A 20448-nucleotide genomic window follows, 5' to 3' on the forward strand; every position below is an offset into this window, starting at 1 on the left:
GAGCCAAAAAGAAGAAAAGAAAAAGAATGAAATCTTGCCATTTGGGACAACATGGATGTATCTTGAGGGCATTGTGCTAAGTGAAATAAGTCAGACAGAGAAAGACAAATACCATATGATCTCACTTATGTATGGAATCTAAAAAACAAGCTCATAGATAAAGAGAACAGATTGATGGGTGCCAGAATCGGGGTGGAGGGCGGGTAAAATGGGTCAAAAGGTACAAACTTGCACTTATAAAGTCACAGGGATGTAATGTATAGCATGCTAACTATAGTTTATACTGTATTGCATATTTGGAAGTCACTAAGAGGGTAAATCTTAAAAGTTCTCATCAGAAGAAAAAAATTTGAAACATATATGGTGACTAAAGGTAACCAGATTTATTGTGATCATTTTACATATATACAAATATTGAATCATTATATTATATACAACTGAAGCTAATATAATATGTTATGCTTTATAAAGTATGCTTAAAAAAAGAAAAGAGTACATGGGCCTCTGGCTACATGCTGGCCTGTGTAGAACCCGGCCCACATCTAATCCCTGCTAGACCTTGCCCCACTAACTCCCCTGAACGGGCTCTTTCTCACACTCCCTCTAGTGCCAAGGCTGACTATGACTTGAAGACTCCGAGCACAGCGAGAGTGTTGCCTTTCCTTATACGCTAGGTCTGTGCTTGCAACCCAACTTCTCAAACCAAACAGTATATTGTTTAAAGATGCATAAATGCATATATATGGAACATAAAGACAAGCCAAGAAATGATTAAACGGAGGTCAGGATAATGACTACTTCTGGGGTTGGGGGAGGGTTGACTGGGATGAGGCACTCAGGAAGCTCTTAACAGGGCTGCCACACAGGCCGCCCCCTGAACAACTCTAGGGGATGCCATTCACGTAAACTCTGGCTTCTCAAGTACTAGAGTCCATTTCCTTACTGGAGTGGTGAGTACACAGGCATTCATATTTCTCTAAAAAAAATAATGTATTTATTCTCACAGAACAATACATACATTTTATTGATACATGGACTTCTGAATATATTACTAATTTTGCCAAGCTTTGGCAAACTGTTTCTATAAAGGGCCAGATGGTAATGTTTTTAGGCTTTACAGCAAATAAGGTCTACGTCACAGCTGCTCCGTTCTGCTGTTGTAGTGTAAAAGCGGCCACAGAGTATATAAATGAGTGGGTGTGGTTATGTTCCAAACTTTATTTACAAAACCAGGTGGCTGGATTTAGCTTGGGGCCAAAGTTTACCGAATCCCAGATTACACAGTTAAATCTTTAAAAGAAAAAAATATAGCTGTGGTTTATCTAGGGGATTCTGAGCAGTGTGTGAAGCAAAGGATTCACTGGAGATATATAATAGGAAGGTCAATAATGCAGCCTTCTGTAATGTATGTTTATTAAGTTATGACTGAAAATGTTTGAGGTAAACTTGACATTTTTATGAACTTGGGGCTTTGTCCTTTGTTATGTAAGATACTGAGAGAAAATTGCTCTTTGAACCTTGATTTCATTAGGGAACCATTTTTATCAGAATTATGCAGATTAATTCTTTTACTAATAATGGTAAACCCAACTACAGTAATACCATCTGTCATGAATTGATCATCATCAGATTATTAGACATGATGCCAGGCACATTATACATGTTATTTCTCTTCCTCACAACAGTCCTTCAATGTAGACTTTTTTTTTTTGGTCTCCATTTTGCAACTGAGAAAGGCTGACTCTTCTAAGGTCAAATAGCTAATAAAGCTGAGATTTGAACCTGAGTTGTTCAGCTTCGAAGTTCATAGTCTCTTCTTCCTACAGTACACTGCCTCTATAAAAGACATCCTGCTTTAATGCTGCCCAAATCAATTTGGTTTTAGATTGTCTTCGCAGTTTTACCGACTTAGAAGAACTTGATGAGACAGAGTTATATATGTGCCACAAGTGCAAGAAGAAACAAAAGTCCACTAAAAAGTTTTGGATTCAGAAACTACCCAAGGTAAGCGTTGAGTTTCAAATTATAATGCAGTTTTGAGGGGAAAAAATGCTTATGATTGACTGGAAGACAAATTATTTTTCTAACTTTATACTTATATAAGCTGTTCTGCATTGGTCTCTAAGGGTTTCAGTAAAACTAAATACACCCTTTAAGAATTCATAAGTAAATATGTCCTAATCACTATTTACAATGTGTGGAGGTTTTTTTTTTCCCCACCATGCCCCTAACAAGCACTTCTCTGACACCATGGGTGTCCTACAATTGAACTCAGTTCTAACACTATCTACCCAGAGTTAGAATCAGATTCCACAGGGTAAGGGCGCAGTCCCACAAGATCACCCTCCCCATCAGACACCAGTCACAAGCCCAGGTTGTTACTTTGTGCATTATGCTTCTCAACTACAAACTACAGACTGAGGGTTCCTGTGACCCTTTCCCTGGACTTCAGACACCAGTCGCAAGTCCACATTGTCACCCCTCCTTGTGACCGACTAGTTATAAATCAGAGGTTCCCATGACCCCCTCCTTGGGTTCTATTAATTTGCTAGAGCAGCTCACAGAACGCAGGAAACCCGTTTGCTCACTAGATTACCAATTTATGACAAAGGATGTTAAAGGATACAAATCAACAACCAGATGAAGAGATACAAAGGGCAAAGTCCTGAACAAAGGAGCTTCTGTCCTCATGGAGTTTGGGGCCCAGCATGGTGGCACGTGGAAGAGCTCTGGTTCCCCAGCCTAGAAGCTCTCCAAACCCTTTGCTTTGGGGCTTCATTACACAGGCTGACTGATTAAATCACTGGCCACTGCTGATCATTCAAACTCCAGTCCCTCTCCCCTCTTGGGGGTCGGGGGGGTGGGACTGAAAGCTTCAACTCTCTCCTCTCTTGATTTTTTGGTTCTTTTGGCAACGAGCGCCCATACCTCATTAACATAAAAAGACACCTTCATGGCTCTCCTCACTTAGAAAATTTCAAGGCTTTTAGAAGCTCTGTGCCAGGAAAGGAGACAAAGACTAAAAACATACTGTCATAAATCACAGTACCACAATAAGGTATTCATGGAAGAAACTAATATCAAGAATCCAAAGAAAAGCTGGTAGGCCACCTAAAATATTATTTCAGAGACATTAGCACCAAGTAGCTAATTTTGATTGAAAGGTAAATTGTTTATAATTTTTGTCTTTATCTCTCATCCAGGTGCTATGCTTACATTTGAAAAGATTTCATTGGACAGCATATTTAAGAAACAAAGTTGATACATATGTAGAATTTCCCCTGAGAGGGCTAGACATGAAATGCTACTTACTAGAGGTAAGGTAATTACCTTTGTTAGCCTGGTGAAAAGATGGCTTTTCGGTAAAATTAAGTCTTCACAAATAGAGGGTAGAGGTCACTGAGGTAGGGAGATGCCGATGTCATTGACCACTGCTCCTAACTGAGTCCTGGGGTACCTTCTCCCTTGTTCTGTAGCCTGAGAACAGTGGCCCGGAGAACTGCCTCTATGACCTTGCTGCTGTGGTGGTGCACCATGGTTCCGGGTGAGTATGCCAGCAGGCTTCTCAGGGCTGGGGATACAGAGTGACGACCCACAATTTTGTACCACTCCCGATGACTCTCCCCAGACCCCCTATACTAGATTCAGATTCATTAAAGTGCATGAAGTAGAACCTTCCTTCCATCTTGGTGGGAAAGAATATTCCTGAGGACGTTGCAAAGCATGAAGAGAAGGCACATGAAACCAAAATGGGGAAGGGTTCATTTGAGCCCAGCATTCGGAACCAGTCTGTTGTTCACAAAATCCTGAGTAGTCTTTACTCCAGAGCTGTTGATTTCCTTGGCCAGTTGATATTTAAATGGGGGGAAATGGGGGATTATCTAGAATAACTTTACTTCATGTCATCTACTCTAAAGGTGCATTTCTTATTTTGTTAAATGACACTCTCGACTACTTTTTCCCCCTGAAGGTCTGCATTAGGGTATATACCTTGTTTCTGGTCCGCTTGAGAATGGCAGTTTTACCTTCAGACTTGGCAAACCGCAACCCATGTTGAAAATCCTTTTCCCTCTGAACTTTGTAGACATTGCTCCACTGACTTCACCGTTCATAGTTATAAGTGACAAGTCCACTACGTGTCTGATTCTCATTTGTTTGTTTTTTCCTTTGGACTTGAGAAATTACATCAGATGCATTTCTCTTTGGTAGTTGACAGGGGCACTCTTAAGTCTGATGTCTTCAGCTCATGGAAATGTTGTAAGGGTTTTTTCTAGCAGTTTATGAAGGTCTCTATTCTATCTACAGGCTTTCTCCTACCCAGGAGGACTGACTCTGGGGTTCCATGTGTGAGTGGGTGGGTCATGCTGAGAGAGAAAAGCCTTTGATGGCCAAAGTAGGAGGGAAAGTGCTTCCCTGGAGGCAGATTTCTGTCTTATGCTCAGGTTTCCTCTAAGACTTCCTGGTCCTCAGTTTTCCATGTTTCCATAGGCTTTGACCTCTGCTTGTTAGGTTGAGAGCTCCTTCACTGTTTGGTTTCTCTGTTAATCCAGTACCATGTAAACACTGCTTTGTGTGTCCTAAAAAATCCTCAATTTCTGGTCAGTCCATGGCACTCTTCCCTGTTTTCCAGTGTCAATATATTCCTTGTCATTTCAATGAGTTTTGAGAAGATAAACACATGAGCCCAAGCAACTATCTTTAATTACAAGCCTCTAGGATTTATTCTCTAATTACAGTACTTATTAAAATTTATTGTCTACCTGATAATTTATATGGTTGCATAGATTCTTTTGTGATTTCTGTAGTCTTTTTCTTTGATCATCTGACCTTTCCTTACAGGGTCGGTTCTGGACATTACACAGCATATGCAACTCACGAAGGTCGCTGGTTCCATTTCAATGACAGTACTGTAACACTGACTGATGAAGACACCGTTGTGAAGGCCAAGGCCTACATCCTTTTTTATGTGGAACGCCAGGCCAAAGCTGGGTCGGATAAACTTTAATACCTCCTCCAAATCATTATTCGTCAACTATACCGGACAAACATTTCCAATTTTCCATAAATACTTGATCCAAGATTTAATTTCATTATGCACTTTTCAGTTTCCTATTTTGGGTTTAGTTTTATTTTGTCAATGGTAGTGACTTATTGAACATGGGCACCAACTAATTTTTTTTTTTAGTTCTACCAGAAAACCTCAGCAGATATTTTGATTTGCTGCTTTAGTTGTAATAATTCAGTTTTTATATGTAGTTTCAAGAACTTAGTTCTATTTGACTTTTTTATATTAATGTTCAATTCTCACTTTGAGGCACATTTACATCAATGCATTGTTACTCTCACATGCTGAAAGGAAGATACGTTCCTGATTGTGAAGAGCAACGTAACCACCTGCTGCCTTCTCACAGCTGTAACGGAGATCAGGTTGGCTCAAAATCAGGGATCATGTGTGCACATAATTTGTGGCCCACGAGATTTCAGTGACTGCTCAGTAATCATTCTCTTTGCTTGTAAAAGATAACTGAAAGGGCATCATTAAGTAGACCAGGTAATTGCTGCTCTTCGTATCTCTCAGAGCTGCACTAACTAAATTTGTTGGTTCAGTTGTAACTATGTTGCAAATTCAAGAATTACCTTTTTTTTTTTTTTGATTTTGGGGTATTTTCATGGAGATAGAGTACTGAAAACTCCCAGGAAGGCCAAATACACTTAAGTGTTTAAAAAATTCCATGACTCGGCTACATGTTATCCAGGTGTTATTTATCCACTGCCATGAAACCATAGCTTCTGTTCACCTTTTAGAGTCAGCACCTAATTCCCTGTTAGTTGTAGCACCGGGATTAACTGCATGTCCACTGTAGTCTTACTTCTTACTTGGTCACCTGAGGTTGAGATGCTACCCTCCAGAGTTGATTCTGACCATCACCTAAACGTCGGGTAATACTGTGGGGTCTGCTTCCACAGAAGGAAACGAAAGTCTTTACTAGTCTAAGTTTTAACAATTCTCATTGGCCCATCCTCATAGCAGAGCAATTGAAAATATTTTCACTTTGAATAAGTAGAGTTTCTATTGTTGAGGTTAGTAGTCTGTTTTAAAATTTTCAAGAAAAGGGCTTCCCTGGTGGCGCAGTGGTTGAGAGTCTGCCGATGCAGGGGACGCGGGTTCGTGCCCTGGTCCGGGAAGATCCCCCATGCCGTGGAGCGGCTGGGCCCGTGAGCCATGGCCGCTGAGCCTGCGCGTCCGGAGCCTGTGCTCCGCAACGGGAGACGCCACAACAGTGAGAGGCCCGCATACCACCAAAAAAAAAAAAAAAAAAAAAAAAAAAAAAAAAAAAAAAAATCAAAAAAATAGGCACCAGCACTATTTAGATTTAACTCAAACTGAAATCTCGAACCAGAATCCCATCTAATGAAGGTAACTGTGCTTTCTGCAAGCGCTCCAAGCCAGCCTGTGGATCTTGGGGTGCTGGTGGCATGATGTGCAAAGTAATGAGAGAAAAGGAAGGAGCTCCAGCTAGGCCTGTGGGATAGGACCAGGCACATTTTCATGTTCATTTCTTGTCCCAGTCATTATTTTCCTCCCTTCCCGATTCTCTACAAGTTGTTACAAGGGGCAGAATGTATTTCATGTTAAGCCAGCCAGCCAGACTTTTTGCTATTCTTGTTTTTCTGTTAAAAGAAAAAAAATAGTCCAGATAATTTCTTAAGTGTATGAATGTAAAAGAAAGCTGGGTGGCTCTCCTCCTAGGTTGGATGTTTGCAGTTGCAGGAGCAGATGTGCTCTATTTCCACTTTAATATTAGCTGGGTAAATCCCACATTTTCTCAGAGCAGAACACATCTGCTATATACTTTAACTAGAAGCAAATTACAATTATGTTTAAACTTATACTGTCCAATACAGCAGTCACTGGCTACATATGGTTAGTTAAATGTTAATTAAAAATAAATTAAGAATTCAGTTCTCCAGTCACACTGGCCACATTTCAAATGCTCAGCCGCCACACGTGGCACAGGACCACCCAGGTCTGGGACAGTTCCACCGTGTGAACCCTCTCAGACAGCACTGGTCTGCACTTTCACTCCAGAGAGAAAAGCTCTGCCATCGTGTTTAAGTCTTACAACAACTTAGAGTGCCTAGAATTAAGAGGGAAACATGTATTTAAAACAGTTCACAATGTTAAATCACACAGGTCGAGCCATGTGAAATTCTATTGGACTGTTTTTGATCTACAAAAATGACAGTTTCACATAATTTGATCTACTATATCAGTGCGTTAACACATGTCATTGAACTTGAAACGTGCATCTCCTCTGATCTCGCTCCTATGAATCCAGGCTCTTTTGTTTAGAAGGTACACAGCTGTAACTTCTAACATTTGCACTTACATCATTAGTCTCTGGACAGGCAGCAGTTGTAACTCCAGCAAGAAAGCCTCGGGCAGTGTTGATGGAGGAAAGTGGCCTTTATACCGCAAGGAACTTAACAACAGACTAGACTACTTTGTTGGGGAAAGTGGTCCTCACACAGGCAACACTGTTGGCTTAGGAAATGAACGCATCTCCTCTCTGAATTCCGTAGTGTTTTTATTTCTTGATTTTACTCCAGCAGACACGTCTGAAGGGTATCATGAAGGGTCTTTGGAAAAGTGACTGGACCCGTGTGAACTGTCCACTTGAACCCCAGCGATGTAAATGTGCCTCTCTGTATTTTGACATTTTTAACTGTGCAGCTGTATCACGCCTATTTCAAAAGCTCTTCGTGCTCTTCGGGGCTCTCCCCCTGTGCCGTGTTGTCCCTAGCGTGTTTGTGGCTTCTCGCTCAGAGAGCAGCGCTGAGGCAGGGCCTCACGCCGAGTCACAGGGCTCCTCGGAACAAGAAAACTTTCTCAGAAGTCCTCCCACACAGGTGGGTGACAGAAACAGTTTGTGGCAACACAAATCTCTCTCCATGGTGGAGAAACTTTTGCTTATCCACTGTATTCTACTCAGTGTCTAGTGATGACAAATGTAATAGAATAAAACCAGTAAAGTATATGGGCCCTGGTTAAGTGTTAAATGTGTGTCTCACCTGTGGAACCTGCTCAGCAGCTTGGTTTCCGGGGTTGGGGGCATATTTATTTCTTACAGCCAAACCTCTTCTTCATTGGTTTAGTGTATGTACATAAGTCTATTTAGATATACTTATCCCACTTCCACCTCCACCGTCCCCTAAACTTTCTCACATCCCCCCTGTTGCTGAAGTGGCCTCTTCACACAGGCCCTGGAGGAGCTCCTGAGCAAAGTCCGTTCCTGCATCCAGGGCATGGGTCCCACGGGATAAGCGTATGGCCGCAGGAAGGTGCCCATAGCACAGGAAGGGGTGGGCGTGGGTGGCGTCATGCTGTGGTCCAAGGTCTGTGCATTGCCTCACTGGGTCCAGTACCTTCCCCCTCAGGTCTGTGAAGGACTCCAGACTGCCCTCTGTGAGTGATGGTTGTGTGTGACGTAATCATTTCCACTAAAACCTAGTCTGTGTGATGCTGAGAGGATTAACTGTGCAAGTGACTGATTTCATTTAAGTTGTAATCACATCCCTTTTCTGCTTCACCAACCTGAACTGTTTTATGGAAAGTATCATTAAAGATCTGGTCTCTTTCCTTTTGACTATTATTTCTGAACACCTTTCAGTGGAGCATAGTAAGTGATGATGTACTTAGCTCAAGCTACAGGCCGTTAGAGTCAGTCAACAGGTAGTAGTAGGTTTTTACAGACCCCTCGCCATCTGGGGCTGCTGGTGCACATGGGCCCAGACGGAGTGACCTGGAGGGGCAGGGGAGGGGGGTGGTGGGAGAGAGCCTCTAGTGCCTGCGTTCAGGTCCTGAGGGAGAGCTCGCCCGCAGTGAGTGACTTCATCCTGTCTTTCCCTGTGACACTGATTTTATAAAAACGAGGCCCACTTGACTCCTTTGGAGCCAGACTCGACTCTGAGGAACTAGGTTTGGGGCTCCGAGCAAAGGATCGCCTTTTAAAGCCAAACAGGCAAACAAGTGCCATTGTTAAAAAATAAATATTCTGCTTTACACCCCTCTCCGCCCCCATGTCCCCTGCAAACAAGCAAAAAAATCAAGACCCACCCTGTGTCCACACCCATCGTTTTTCTGTGTTACTTATTTGCCTGTTTCTATCAGTCTTCTGAAACTGAAGACAAAGGCGCCTGCAGCCCAAATGGTTTTGCCTCCAGTTCCCATGTCACACGTCTCCTTTTGGCAGCTGTGCTATCAGAGGCCATAGCGGCTACTGCTGCAGCCCCGGAGCTGAGCTCCACAGGGCGGAAAGGGAGGAGCTGGGAGGAGCTGCTGCCACAACCCCCAGGCCGCAAGCCAGATCCCTCCCTGCAGGCAGGCAGGCACAGGGACCCACCCTGCATTCTGGGGTGCTCCCTACAACCCCGCGGGACGAGCAGCGAAGACGCCAGGCTCTGAACGTTCACCCTGCCCACCTTTTGCTGTTCGAGCAGAGCTGCGGGAATGCAGCTTGGAAGCCATGAGGAACCACAACGACTCTCCCCTGTGGCCAGCACACTTAACACGGCTCTGCCTTTTAGGAAGGTGAAAGAACCAACTACTTCCAGGAATCAGCCCTCTGAAAAGTACTGGTTTGGAAAGGATTTGGGAGTGAAAGTGGAGATAATAAGGCTTTCTAGTAAATCCACCTCTGGTGCAGCAGTACCGTTTCAGTGGGTGAGTGTAGCTAGAGCCCAAAGAGGGACTCTGGCTGTCAGCTTTAATTTGAACAATTAAAACGATTAGCTTGAAATATGAGCAGTTCCTAGTTAACCTTTCCTTGAGAAACACGTCTTCCTTTTGGCTGTTTATTGGTTCATGTTTTTTTTTTAAGGAAAGTCACCCCTTCCACTTTACCTTGGCAGTGGCCGGGTACCTGAGGCACAGGGGACCACTGAGACCGGCTCCTCAGAGCCAGGGTGCTGGCTAGAATGCCTGCTTTCTCCCCTAGGCTGCATTCTGCTTTTACAGGCAAAGCTGCACCAGGTCTGATTGAGCCTTAGTTCCCGAAGAGGGTCCGCCCTATGTGCCTCATCTGTGTTACTCCACGCAAGTGGAAACAAAGTATTCCCATTCCTTCCCATTCTAATTATGTGGGAAAAGGGACAAAGGTAACCACTGAGGTGGTGTTCCCTGGTCCAGGAGAGGAAAAATGGTTCCTCATCTCACTACTGTAGCCCACAAACCAACCAACCAACCGGTACACAGAGCTAGGCGTTCACAGGAGGGGAAATGCGGTAGGGTCTGGTGAATGATTGGGACTGAAGCAGTATTAGAAAATGGATCCATGGACTGAGAAATCTGTTACTTTAGGAAGGGAGAACTTAATGAACAACCTCCAGGCAACCTGCCTAGCAGCTTAATTCCAGGAGCTAAAAGCATCCCTCACAAGGAGGATGGTGTGTGGCAGGCTTAAAGGGCAAAAGAGTAAAATACTTCAACTTAAAATTGTTTCAAGCAGTTCTGTATTAAGAGCTACCTCATCCATCCTGACATTTGGGGAAATACAGACTAGATACAGCGGGACACATATCTGGAAAAATGTAAAGCCAAGTAAACTTAAGTTTAAAACGTGACACACACAGAAGAACCTTGGAGAGATAAGCTACTTAAGACAAATCTTTTATGGAAAAGCTCAGGGTAAAAATACAGCCAACTGGGAGACCAAAGAAATCCCTGCGCCTGGAGGAGAGCAGCAGGATTTGAAGGTAGCTCAGCCTGGAAACCATCACTACTGAACAAAGTGACAGAGGAAAGCTTCTGCTTACACCTCTGAGCACAAAACCGTCCCCCTTAGCTCTTCATAGACAGCAGTCTTCTTCCTACTAAGAGGAGAGCAAAAGACTCATACTGATGTCCTAGGAAACAAAAACAGATCCTATGTACAATTAGAGTCCCTCCCAGTGAGTAGAGACTGCAAGCCCAGACAGAGGTGGTCCAGCCAGCACCACAGATGAAAATGCCAAAAGAGCTCTCCGCCTAACACCACGGTCAGCTAAAAGGAAAGAAATCCCTTTTAGGGAAGCTATTTAATTTCAATACGCTGCTTTTCTGCCAGGATTTTCAATTCCTCGGAACATAAGCCGAGCCACGGACTGCTGCACGTGTGTCTGGGTCTGGGCTTCCCCGCCTCTTCAGAGCAGCAGCACCAGTTGTTGGCCAAAAATAAACACCATTCCTCAACCATATATGTCCACCGGCCCCGGAGCTGGGGAGGAGGAGCAGGAGGTAGGTCAGGACCCCGGGCTCCAGCCACACTCCGTGGCTGCCGTGCACCATGCACATCACCCAGCTCAACCGGGAGTGCCTGCTACACCTCTTCTCCTTTCTGGACAAGGACAGCAGGAAGAACCTTGCCAGGACCTGCCCCCAGCTCCAGGACGTGTTTGAGGACCCCGCGCTGTGGCCCCTGCTGCACTTCCGTTCCCTCACAGAACTCAAGAAGGACAACTTCCTCCTGAGCCCGGCGCTCAGGAGCCTCTCCATCTGCTGGCACTCCAGCCGCGTGCAGGTGTGCAGCATCGAGGACTGGCTCAAGAGCGCCCTCCAGAGGAGCATCTGCAGCCGGCACGAGAGCCTAGTCAGTGATTTCCTCCTCCAGGTGTGCGACAGGTAGGCCGCCTCTGAGCAGCGCTGGCATCCAGAGCTCTGGGAGGCTTCCGGGGGTCAGGGAAGAGCCAATTACAAGAGCAAGACGGCTTTGCTTCGGGGAGCCTCAGACTAGGCCCAAGGCTTAGACCCTCCAGGCCTGCCCACTGCGCAGTCCCCAGAAGATGGATAAAATCCTGGGGGAAACGGGCACCAATCCTCCTCTTAGCCTCACGGGTCTTGGAGCTGCTTCGGCAAAGAGGACAAACTTGGCTTCAGCTGTCCCTGTGTTTCAGGCGGCTGTCTTCCCTGGCAGCCGTTAAGTGCTGGGTAGGTCCAGCTGGGCCTTCATTTTCAAGGTCAGGCTCCAGGAAGAGGTTTCTAGATTCAGCAATCAGCTCACCCCTACGATTTGCCCCTAGCAAGCAAACCCCAAGACCTGTGAAATGTGGCTGAGGAAGGAGAGTTAGGGTGCTCAGCCCTGGGTTAGCTGACCAAGCCAGGCTCCAGAAGTAGGGGTGGTGATAATGGTTTCCTTATTAGAAACTCACTAATCCTCACGGTACCTGAAGGAGAGAGTGTTTTAGCCTAAGTTTCAAATGAGCAAACCGGAACTCGTGACAGGTTGTGTGACTTGCCCCGGTCTAGGATTGCCGGATATTAGCAAATAAAAACTCAAAAGGCCCAGAGAAATTTGAATTTCAGATAGATGGAATAATTTTTGTGGTGCCTGTCCCAAATACATCCTGTATTTGACCTGTCAACCCCACAGAGGCTTAGCCATGGGTTAGACTCCCTTCACAGTCACAGCCTCCTGCCTAGAGCAGTCCATGCAAGAACAGACTCTCACTGAGACTTTACCAGTCCTGTCCTAGCCTTTGAGGAAAGACACCCCCTTGTTTACTAACTACGTTCAGTCAGCTTGCTGCCACCCAAGTCTAACAGCTGCTATATTCTCTGGCAGCCCAACAAGGAATCGGAGGAAATAGTGTAGTGGCCTCACCACCCCCCCCTTTTTTTTTTTAAGGCAAGAGAAGAAAACAGAAGATGGACTTGGGGCTGGTCCCTGATGGGACCATGACATTTTGATGAGTTTAACAAGGCCCAGAAATCAGACTGGAGGGCGATATGTATGGGGTGAAAAGCTTGCCCCGGATCTGCTGCATACTTGTTGTAGGGGAACCAGGTTTAATCCCCCAAACCAGCAAGGTGTGGACTGGACCTCCAAGGCCACTGTCTAGGTATGGCAAGGGTCCCCAGTGTCACCAAAAAAGCAAAGGGCTCGGGGCTGAGTCCCCCAGTTCTGCTACTGTCCAACCATGTGACCCCAGCCCAAATATTTAAACACTTTCAACCTCATTTGTTTATCTGTAAAATGGGATAAACTACCTTCTCTCACATGCTGAAAGGATTAAATGACACAGCAGCACCGGCACATAGTAGGTATCGATAAGTATGCAAGAAATCTACACCTGGCAGTCAGCTGGGGAGAGGGGTTGTGAGAGGAAAGCTGAGGATGGCTGGGCAGGGAGGGAGCTGGCTTTTTCTTTCTCTGGTTTCTTCCTGCATCAGGATTATTTTAAAGGTTCTTACAGGAAGGGATCATTTAACAGCCCTGGGGCTTAAACCCCTACCTAATCCTTACCACCACCTTGAAAGTAACAGTTTCTCTGCCTGACAGATGAGGAGGTGGCCCAGCAAGGTTCGGACATTTGTCCTGGGTCACACAGCAAATATGTCACAGGCAAGTCACTTGAGCTCCCTGAGCCAGTTTCCTCATTCATGAAATTGGGGGTGGAAGGTTGACATGAAGACTTAGGAAGTTGTGTGGACTTGGGAAGACAGGATGCACTCGGCGTGTGGATGTGGCCATGACCAGTCTTTTAGTTCCTCACCTCCTTGCTCAGGAACAAGGGAGCTGAGCTGGCCCAGGCAGGTGCAGTCAAGGGGCAATGGGGGAGGCTGATGGGGAGAGGGAAACCCCCTGCGGCCCGACTCCAGCTCCCTCTGGCTACAGGAAGCCAAGGCCTGCACCGCTGAGACAGGTCCTTCTGGACTGGAAGCGGTCTGGTCCTGCTTGCTCCCAGGAAACATGGGTTATGATGGCCTACGGAAGGTCCTGTACAGGTTCCAGATACCCCAAATCTCGCTTAATCATCACAGTAGCCCCACTGGTAGGCATTATTCCCTCCCTGCCATCCACTCCCAACACACTCACCCAGGTAAACTAAGGCTCAGCGAGTGACTTAATCAAGGTCATGGCGCAAATAAGCCAACTTTGCTCAAATCTTTTCCCCCAGCAGTTGCTGGTAAGGTTGGGGCAGAGAGCCCCCCCCGCCGCCCCCAAAGCTTTCTGGACAAGCTACCTGTATCCCTGATTGTACCCACCTCAGGCCTGGGTCTAGCTACCTCCAGATCCTGGCCTGTGACAGGCTGGCATCCCACTGGAGATGCAGTAACTGTCTCAGTCAACTGAGCTGAAACCAGGGCTCTAGAACTCAGAGCGACTACTCAAGAGGCGTGCCCCGATGGCCTCACGGGTTGGAATGGGCCTGACTCTAAGCCACCCCACAGGAAACCCTTCCTCTCTGCACCGTCCTGCCAGGAGCATCAGGGCCTCAGCTTGAAGCTAGACCGGAGCGGTCACTCCGCACCGCTTTCCTCACCCCCACCCAATGCAACAAGTCTGAAAGAACCAAAGAAACTGTAGCCGACCCTCCTTGGAACCAGCATCGCCTATGTCCACAGCAGGGCCGGGGCTTGGGCTCCTGGGACTAAGAGCCCAGGCAGATTAAAGTAAGGTGGGGTGGAGTGGCAGAAAGAACAGGGGACATGGGACAGAAGCCCCGGTTCAGATCCCGGCATGTCACCGCGGGCAAGTGCCCGAAACTCTCTGGGCCCGTTCCTCCTCTATAAAAAGCGGGAGGGCCTGCCCGGTCTCCCAGAGCTGGCACGGGGACCAACCAGGGAGCTAACGGGCGTGACCGGGGGCGGCCGCACGCTAGCACGCTAACCGCACCCTCCTCGGCCCCGGCCCATGGTCACCGCGTTCTCTCCGCAGGTGCCCCAACCTGGCATCCGTCACGCTGTCGGGCTGCGGCCACGTCACCGACGACTGCCTGGCGCGTCTGCTGCGCTCCTGCCCGCGCCTGCGCGCGCTGCGCCTGGAGAACTGCGCGCGCGTCACCAACCGCACGCTGACGGCCGTGGCGGCGCACGGGCGGGCGCTGCAGACGCTGCACGTGGACTTCTGCCGCAACGTGAGCGCGGCCGGCCTGCGCCGCCTGCGCGCCGCGTGCCCGCGCCTGACTCTGCGCGCCGAACACAGCGCGGCCATGATCCCCGACCAGCTCCCGCGCGGCCTGCGTTCGCCCGGCGCTGCCCTCCGCAAGCAGCTTCTGCGCTAGGCCGGGCGGGCCGTGTCTGGGACACCGGCCCTGGGCCTCAGGGCTGGAGGAGTGGCCTGCATTGAACAACAGTCCCTAGACAGCCGCCACATCCTCAGCCAAGACGGGGATACGAGCGCCTCCCGCACATTACGATTTTATACATTGGCTCAGTGCAAGGTTTGATGGCCAGATGCTTGAAAAACACTCTGGTGTTTCTCACTAAACACCAGCACCCTTCCCTGTCTCCCCTAAGCACCCGGTTCTCCGCCTGGCGCTGCGCGGGAGCCCTTAGCCCATACTCCCCGGCTGAGGTCGCAGTTGGGGGGGGGGGGTCTAAATAACAGCCGTGGGGAGGCGTGGCCGCTCGGAACTACCCGGGGGCGCGTCTCCGTGCCGCACCAGCGGGAGGAGGGGAGGCACCCCGGGCGCCGGGCGCTAGAGAGCCATCGAACGGGTTACCTAGAGGCTTTGCTCCGCGCCGCCCCCCGCCCCCCCCCCCCCCCCCCGAGCCCGGTAGCCTTTCATCTGTCAGATGCATTCCTAGCAGTGACTGCAAACGCGACTCTAGAAAATTCGCTTGTTGCTGTGATTCTTTCATAAACTGGATTGTTATCCTTATTTTATACCGTTCTCCCATCATAACGGGAAACAATCATTGGAAAAACCCAAAGTAAAGACATAAAAGCAGCAGACCTGGTTAAATCCTTGGTTAACGAAGCCATTAAAAGCAATGCAAAGTTAAATTTTTACCTGCTACATTTGCTGAACGTGGGCGCACGCCTGGAGTTCAACTTCAGGGCTTTAGTCACTGGTGCCCCACCTTTAGCCACCAAAGGAAGGGCTCTCAGCCATCCTGCAGCCTCCCGGTTCTAGGTACACGGGGAAAACTTTGGGTAAGTGGGGAAAGGAGGGAGAATGGTGGAGTAATGTGGGTGATACTCACACCCTGGCTCCTCCCATCACCAGCTGAGTGAGATCAAGGCCCTTTAACCACCTGAGGCCAGGTGTTTCTTCTTTGTGAAAGGGGCTCCTGATGCCTACTCACTGGGCTGCACGCCACAGGCCTGCAAGGCCTGCACTTGTCCAGCTTTAAGACTGAAGAAAGAGCCCAGAGTCAGCAGCAGACACATCAATGGTTTAATGGATGGAGGAATCTTACATGTCTGAAGCAAGGCCCTGGAGTGACGCCCCACTGTGCGCAACTGATGGTGGGCAGGACGAGGTGGCAGTCCTCGCTTGGTGGGGGGGAGGGGAGATTACCGGTTATAGGGGAATTGATGTCAGGTGAGCTCATTAGTTACGAGGGAAACCAGTGGAATGGCACGCCCCTCACCACCCCTTTGATAAGAACAGCCTCAGCTGGGGCCTGGGACAAGAACAAAGGAAGATCAGTCATGTGTGTAAGGTTTAGGTGAAACAGGCACTGGTCAGGCAGGGGATGTAAAGAGAGCAAGAGAACAGCCATCTTGAGAGGCCTGACCACACACATGGGTTCCTTAATTCGTTGCTCCAATATTGGGGAAACAGCAAGGAAAAAAAGACATTCTCATGGAGCTTATGTTTTACTGGGGGAAGAGACAGTAAGTAATTGGTGTATAAGGAGATAAGTACTGGGGAAAAGGGAAATACAGGGTGAGAGGATATTTGGGAATTGCTGGAAAGGAAAAAGCAACTTAAAAGAGGTCGACCAATGTAAGCCCCATTGAGAAGGAGGCATTTGAGAAACGAAGTGGGGGAGAGAACCGTGCAGAGTCTGGAGGAAAATATTCCAGACAAGAGGCAACAGCCTCCAGCACAAAGGCCCCAGACAAGGAGCATGACTGGTGTGTTATGGCTGGAACAGAGTGAGTGAGGAGGAAAGGTAAGCAGGAGAGGTGATGAGAAAAATAAGGGAGAAGAGGGGCCTCACCCAAGCCTCAGAGATTATTATGAGGATGAAACGAGAACTGGAGATCCCCCACTCAGGCCACCTCCAGCAGGTGCCAGGGCCCCAAGAAGACGACGGTGAAGGCCCAGAGGGGCTGAAATTTCTCTAGGCAGAGCCTGTGGGCAGGCAAACAGCACCCTACCTCGCCCAAACCCCTCCAGGGACTGCCGAAGGCCTCAGTTGCTGCCCCTGGGCCCCTGGTTAGACCATCCCTTAGCCCAGAAACTGGTAACCGCACTGACCCTGGACCGGCATAATCCTTCCTCATCCTTGTGTGGGGAAAGCCAGCCCTGCCAGGCCACCAGCTGCAGTGGAACGCGAGGGCCTACCACTAGCCTGTGAGACCCAGGTGTCCTCTGGGTGATTTTCTAGTTTACCCACCCTTGCTCTGAACTCTGGAGAGAGGCTTTGCAGGAAATTAATTTTTCAGCCACTACTGCAAACAATGTTGAAAGAAAGCTCAGGCTTCCAGGGACTTAAATGTTTGTTTAAAACAGAGCCACTTAAACCCCATGGCTTTGCTTTCATCATCTCTGATAAGCCCCAATTCCCAGAGGTCTTGTTTGCCCTAAGTTAGTGGTTTAGTCTGGGGGAAAAACAGGACCTGGTTTCTAGCTCTCCTCTGACCAAGGGCAGGTCAGCCCTCTTCAAACCTCAGCTTTCTTACCTGTATATTGGGATAGCTAGAGAATCTTGTCTGCAAAGTTCTCTTAAGGGTTATGAGACTGTGTTTGTAAAGCAAACAAAGGTTACTGTATATTCAACTGTAAAGCGGGTAACCTACATTCCCCTGAGGTTCCTTTCCCCCCAGAAGCTCTTTTATAAATGAGGGTTAAGTTCCCCTTGATGCCTAGTAAACCCTCACGTACCAAGACTAGTGATCACAGAACGAAAGCTGTGCTGACAGTTGTGTCCAGCATGGTTTCTAGGGCTCCGGTTAGGCCCTGCCCCCTGCACAGGACCTTTGGGTCCCTGAGCCCAGGCCCATCTGAGGTACTCCTGGAAGGCAGACACTACTCTCCACGCTGCCTTCTAACAGTCCCTGTGCATTCACATCACCAGGCACTGAGCAAAGGCACTGGACAGAACACAGTGCCCTGGCTTAGTCTGAAAACAGCTTTCAAGGTCTTCTCTCAGATTTGCATAGAACAAGGGGCACTGCATGCTTAATTAATCCACCAATTCATTCATCTCACAAACATTTACTGGGTATTGGGCATGGGCTGGGCCAGGCCCTACCTCAAGGGAGTCACTCTAGTCAGAAGACATGCAGCTGGGGTTGAGGGGGGTTTTGAGCACTCTCCCCGCTCTGCCAGCCATAACTTCTGACAAGTTATGACTTCTCGGAGCCTCCATTTCTCTATTTGTAAAATAGGACCAGTACACTCTCTGTGACACTGTGCTGAGATTCTAATTGTGTACTGCCTGAAGGCAGAGGGTAGGGAAAGGCGTCCTCACGTCCACAGGGGGCTAGAAAAGCCAAGTGCCCAGCAGAACTCACAAGAAGCAACACGTGATGGAGGACACGGCCTTTGAGCCGAGACTGGAAGACTGACCACAGCTCCCATAAGGTTGGTATCAGCAGCAGGCACGGCTCAGGAACAGTCAGGAAGCCCAATGCTTGTCCAGAGAAGGGCGAGCTGGGGGAGATGGGAGCCTGACCCATAGCCACTGGGAAGTGGCTTGGGGATTATCTGTGCCCTCACAGCCTCCATTAGAACACACCACAGACTTTGCCCCGCTCCTGAATGCTCACTCTTTTCACTCTCAGTCGTGGCCAAGGCAGCCAAAGTGAAAGCTAGTGGGAGGCTGCAGAACCTCAGCACTGGGGCAGGACAGTGCCCCCTAGTGGGAGGCTGGCCCCAGTCACCACATCATACTGGCTAGTCGGCTGACCCTCAACGCCAGCAGAGGCTGGGGCCGCGTGCTCTGAGGTCAGGGGCTCCAGATTGCTCCCTAGGAAGCAGAGCCCGCTGGGGGGGGTACACTGTGCTCTGAGGCTTGTCTTACAGGGACACACTGGCCTGTTTTGGCACAGGCTGAATGTTTGCAGGGGGCTGACTGAGCCCCCTCAACTCCACCACTGGCGTGCTGACAGGAAGCCAGGACTCGCAGCTCTCGTCTGTAAGTACCTGTGATCCAGCACTTTCCCTCTCCTGACCTCGAATTCTTGGTCTGTAAAGGGAGAGATCATCTGATGCCTTAGTTCTACTATTCCTCCAGCTCTGGGATTCAATGCCCAAGACTTGCTTTTTGCTAAAAACCGAGCTTACCACATATAGGTTTCATCTCACTGGCAGTGCTGGGCAAAGGCCCAGAAAAAAGCTGCACCTTGAAAGGGCCTTTAAGGAAATCTAAAGGCTAGGGGGCCAAAGTTCTCTTGAGACTTTTTACGGGTGATAAAAACTGCAAGGATTTGTTAACTGAATGAGTCTAGCAAAGAAAAAAAAAAAGGCCTAAGCCTCTATGGGGGTTGAAAGTGAACTATGGGGGAAAAAAATAGGGGCACTAGGCTCATTTCAGCTCCTCACATCAGGGACTCACACCTCCTCCTCTTTCCCAGAGCTTCCAAAGTTCAGAGGACGAAGAAAAATGACAGGTTTCCAGCAAAGAAATGGCATCTGTTATAAAAGCAAGGTGTCTGTGCAGGTCTTCCTCGCAGAGTTAGGCCTCCTGAGGAGCCACCCGTTAGGCCCGACAGGTGGGGCCTGAGCATCAGCCTGCTGCGGGTGCCCTTTCCCCTGAGTCCAGAGGGAACTGCGGCAGCAGAGCCCAGAGCCTCATGAAGGTCAAGGCCTTCTTGTGATTTAAAACAGTCTGAGACTGCAGACGTAGCCTTCAGCTCGGCACACCCTCAGCCCAGCCCACCAAGAGGGAGGAGGTACTTGTCACCGGGAGCCAGCCCAGAAGCCCCGAAGAGACCCTTTTGGCGTTGTCCAGGATCTCAGCAGCACGCAGAGGCCGTTCTTCGCTGAGAGAAGTTCCCTCCTGGCCCAGAGGCCCAGACAGTGCCTTCCCACCCCCCAAGTGAGTGCTTCAAGCACAAAGACCTTCACCGCTGCTTCTGACTGAGCTCTCAGATCAAGTATTAAAGGCTCAGAGCCCCCTGGGGGTCCCCAGAAGCTGTGGTCTCCTTCTGAGACACAATGCCAGTTGAAGCCTCTTTTCCATAAAAATGAAATGTCTTCATTCTAAATATTATCAGATATACTCACTGGGAAATATCCATGCACCACATCATCTTAGCCAACAAAACCGCATCTTCCTTCCAATTTCTCTTCACAAACACACACCTTTTACCTTCCTGGTGGAAAAAAAGCGCCTATAAGGCTCTCTGGCACCTCATTTGAGCAGGCTGTCAGCCTTGACCTTGTCCATGAAGTACACTGGAAGTAGCGTGCGGCATGAACTTGTAGTGGATGAAAGAGAGAAGCCACCCAAAGGCTGTGCCCTCTCCCTGTTCCCACTCGCAGAGCCTTCACAGCTGCTCTCCAGAT

At 48.5% G+C, this 20448-nt stretch overlaps 2 protein-coding genes across 3 annotated transcripts in view; both read left to right on the forward strand.

The window, feature by feature from the left end:
* USP3 (ubiquitin specific peptidase 3) overlaps positions 1–5090 on the forward strand; it is a 90996-nt gene extending 85906 nt beyond the window's left edge. For both annotated transcript variants that reach the window (XM_033851768.2, XM_033851770.2), the window contains 4 exons: positions 1886–2004; positions 3204–3317; positions 3477–3544; positions 4840–5090. In XM_033851768.2, coding sequence (XP_033707659.1) covers positions 1886–2004; positions 3204–3317; positions 3477–3544; positions 4840–5005 — 467 coding nt within the window. In that variant the 3' untranslated portion in view covers positions 5006–5090. The remainder of the gene's footprint in view (positions 1–1885; positions 2005–3203; positions 3318–3476; positions 3545–4839) is intronic.
* Positions 5091–8772: 3682 nt separating this feature from the next.
* FBXL22 (F-box and leucine rich repeat protein 22) lies at positions 8773–15828 on the forward strand. The gene is made up of 2 exons (XM_004332479.4): positions 8773–11659; positions 14697–15828. The coding sequence occupies exons 1-2, from the start codon at positions 11325–11327 to the stop codon at positions 15040–15042; spliced, it is 681 nt and encodes a 226-aa protein (XP_004332527.2). The 5' UTR covers positions 8773–11324; the 3' UTR covers positions 15043–15828.
* Positions 15829–20448: the final 4620 nt, after the last annotated feature.

This window comes from Tursiops truncatus, chromosome 2 (assembly GCF_011762595.2).
Source record: "Tursiops truncatus isolate mTurTru1 chromosome 2, mTurTru1.mat.Y, whole genome shotgun sequence".
NCBI classification, from domain to species: Eukaryota; Metazoa; Chordata; class Mammalia; order Artiodactyla; family Delphinidae; genus Tursiops; species Tursiops truncatus.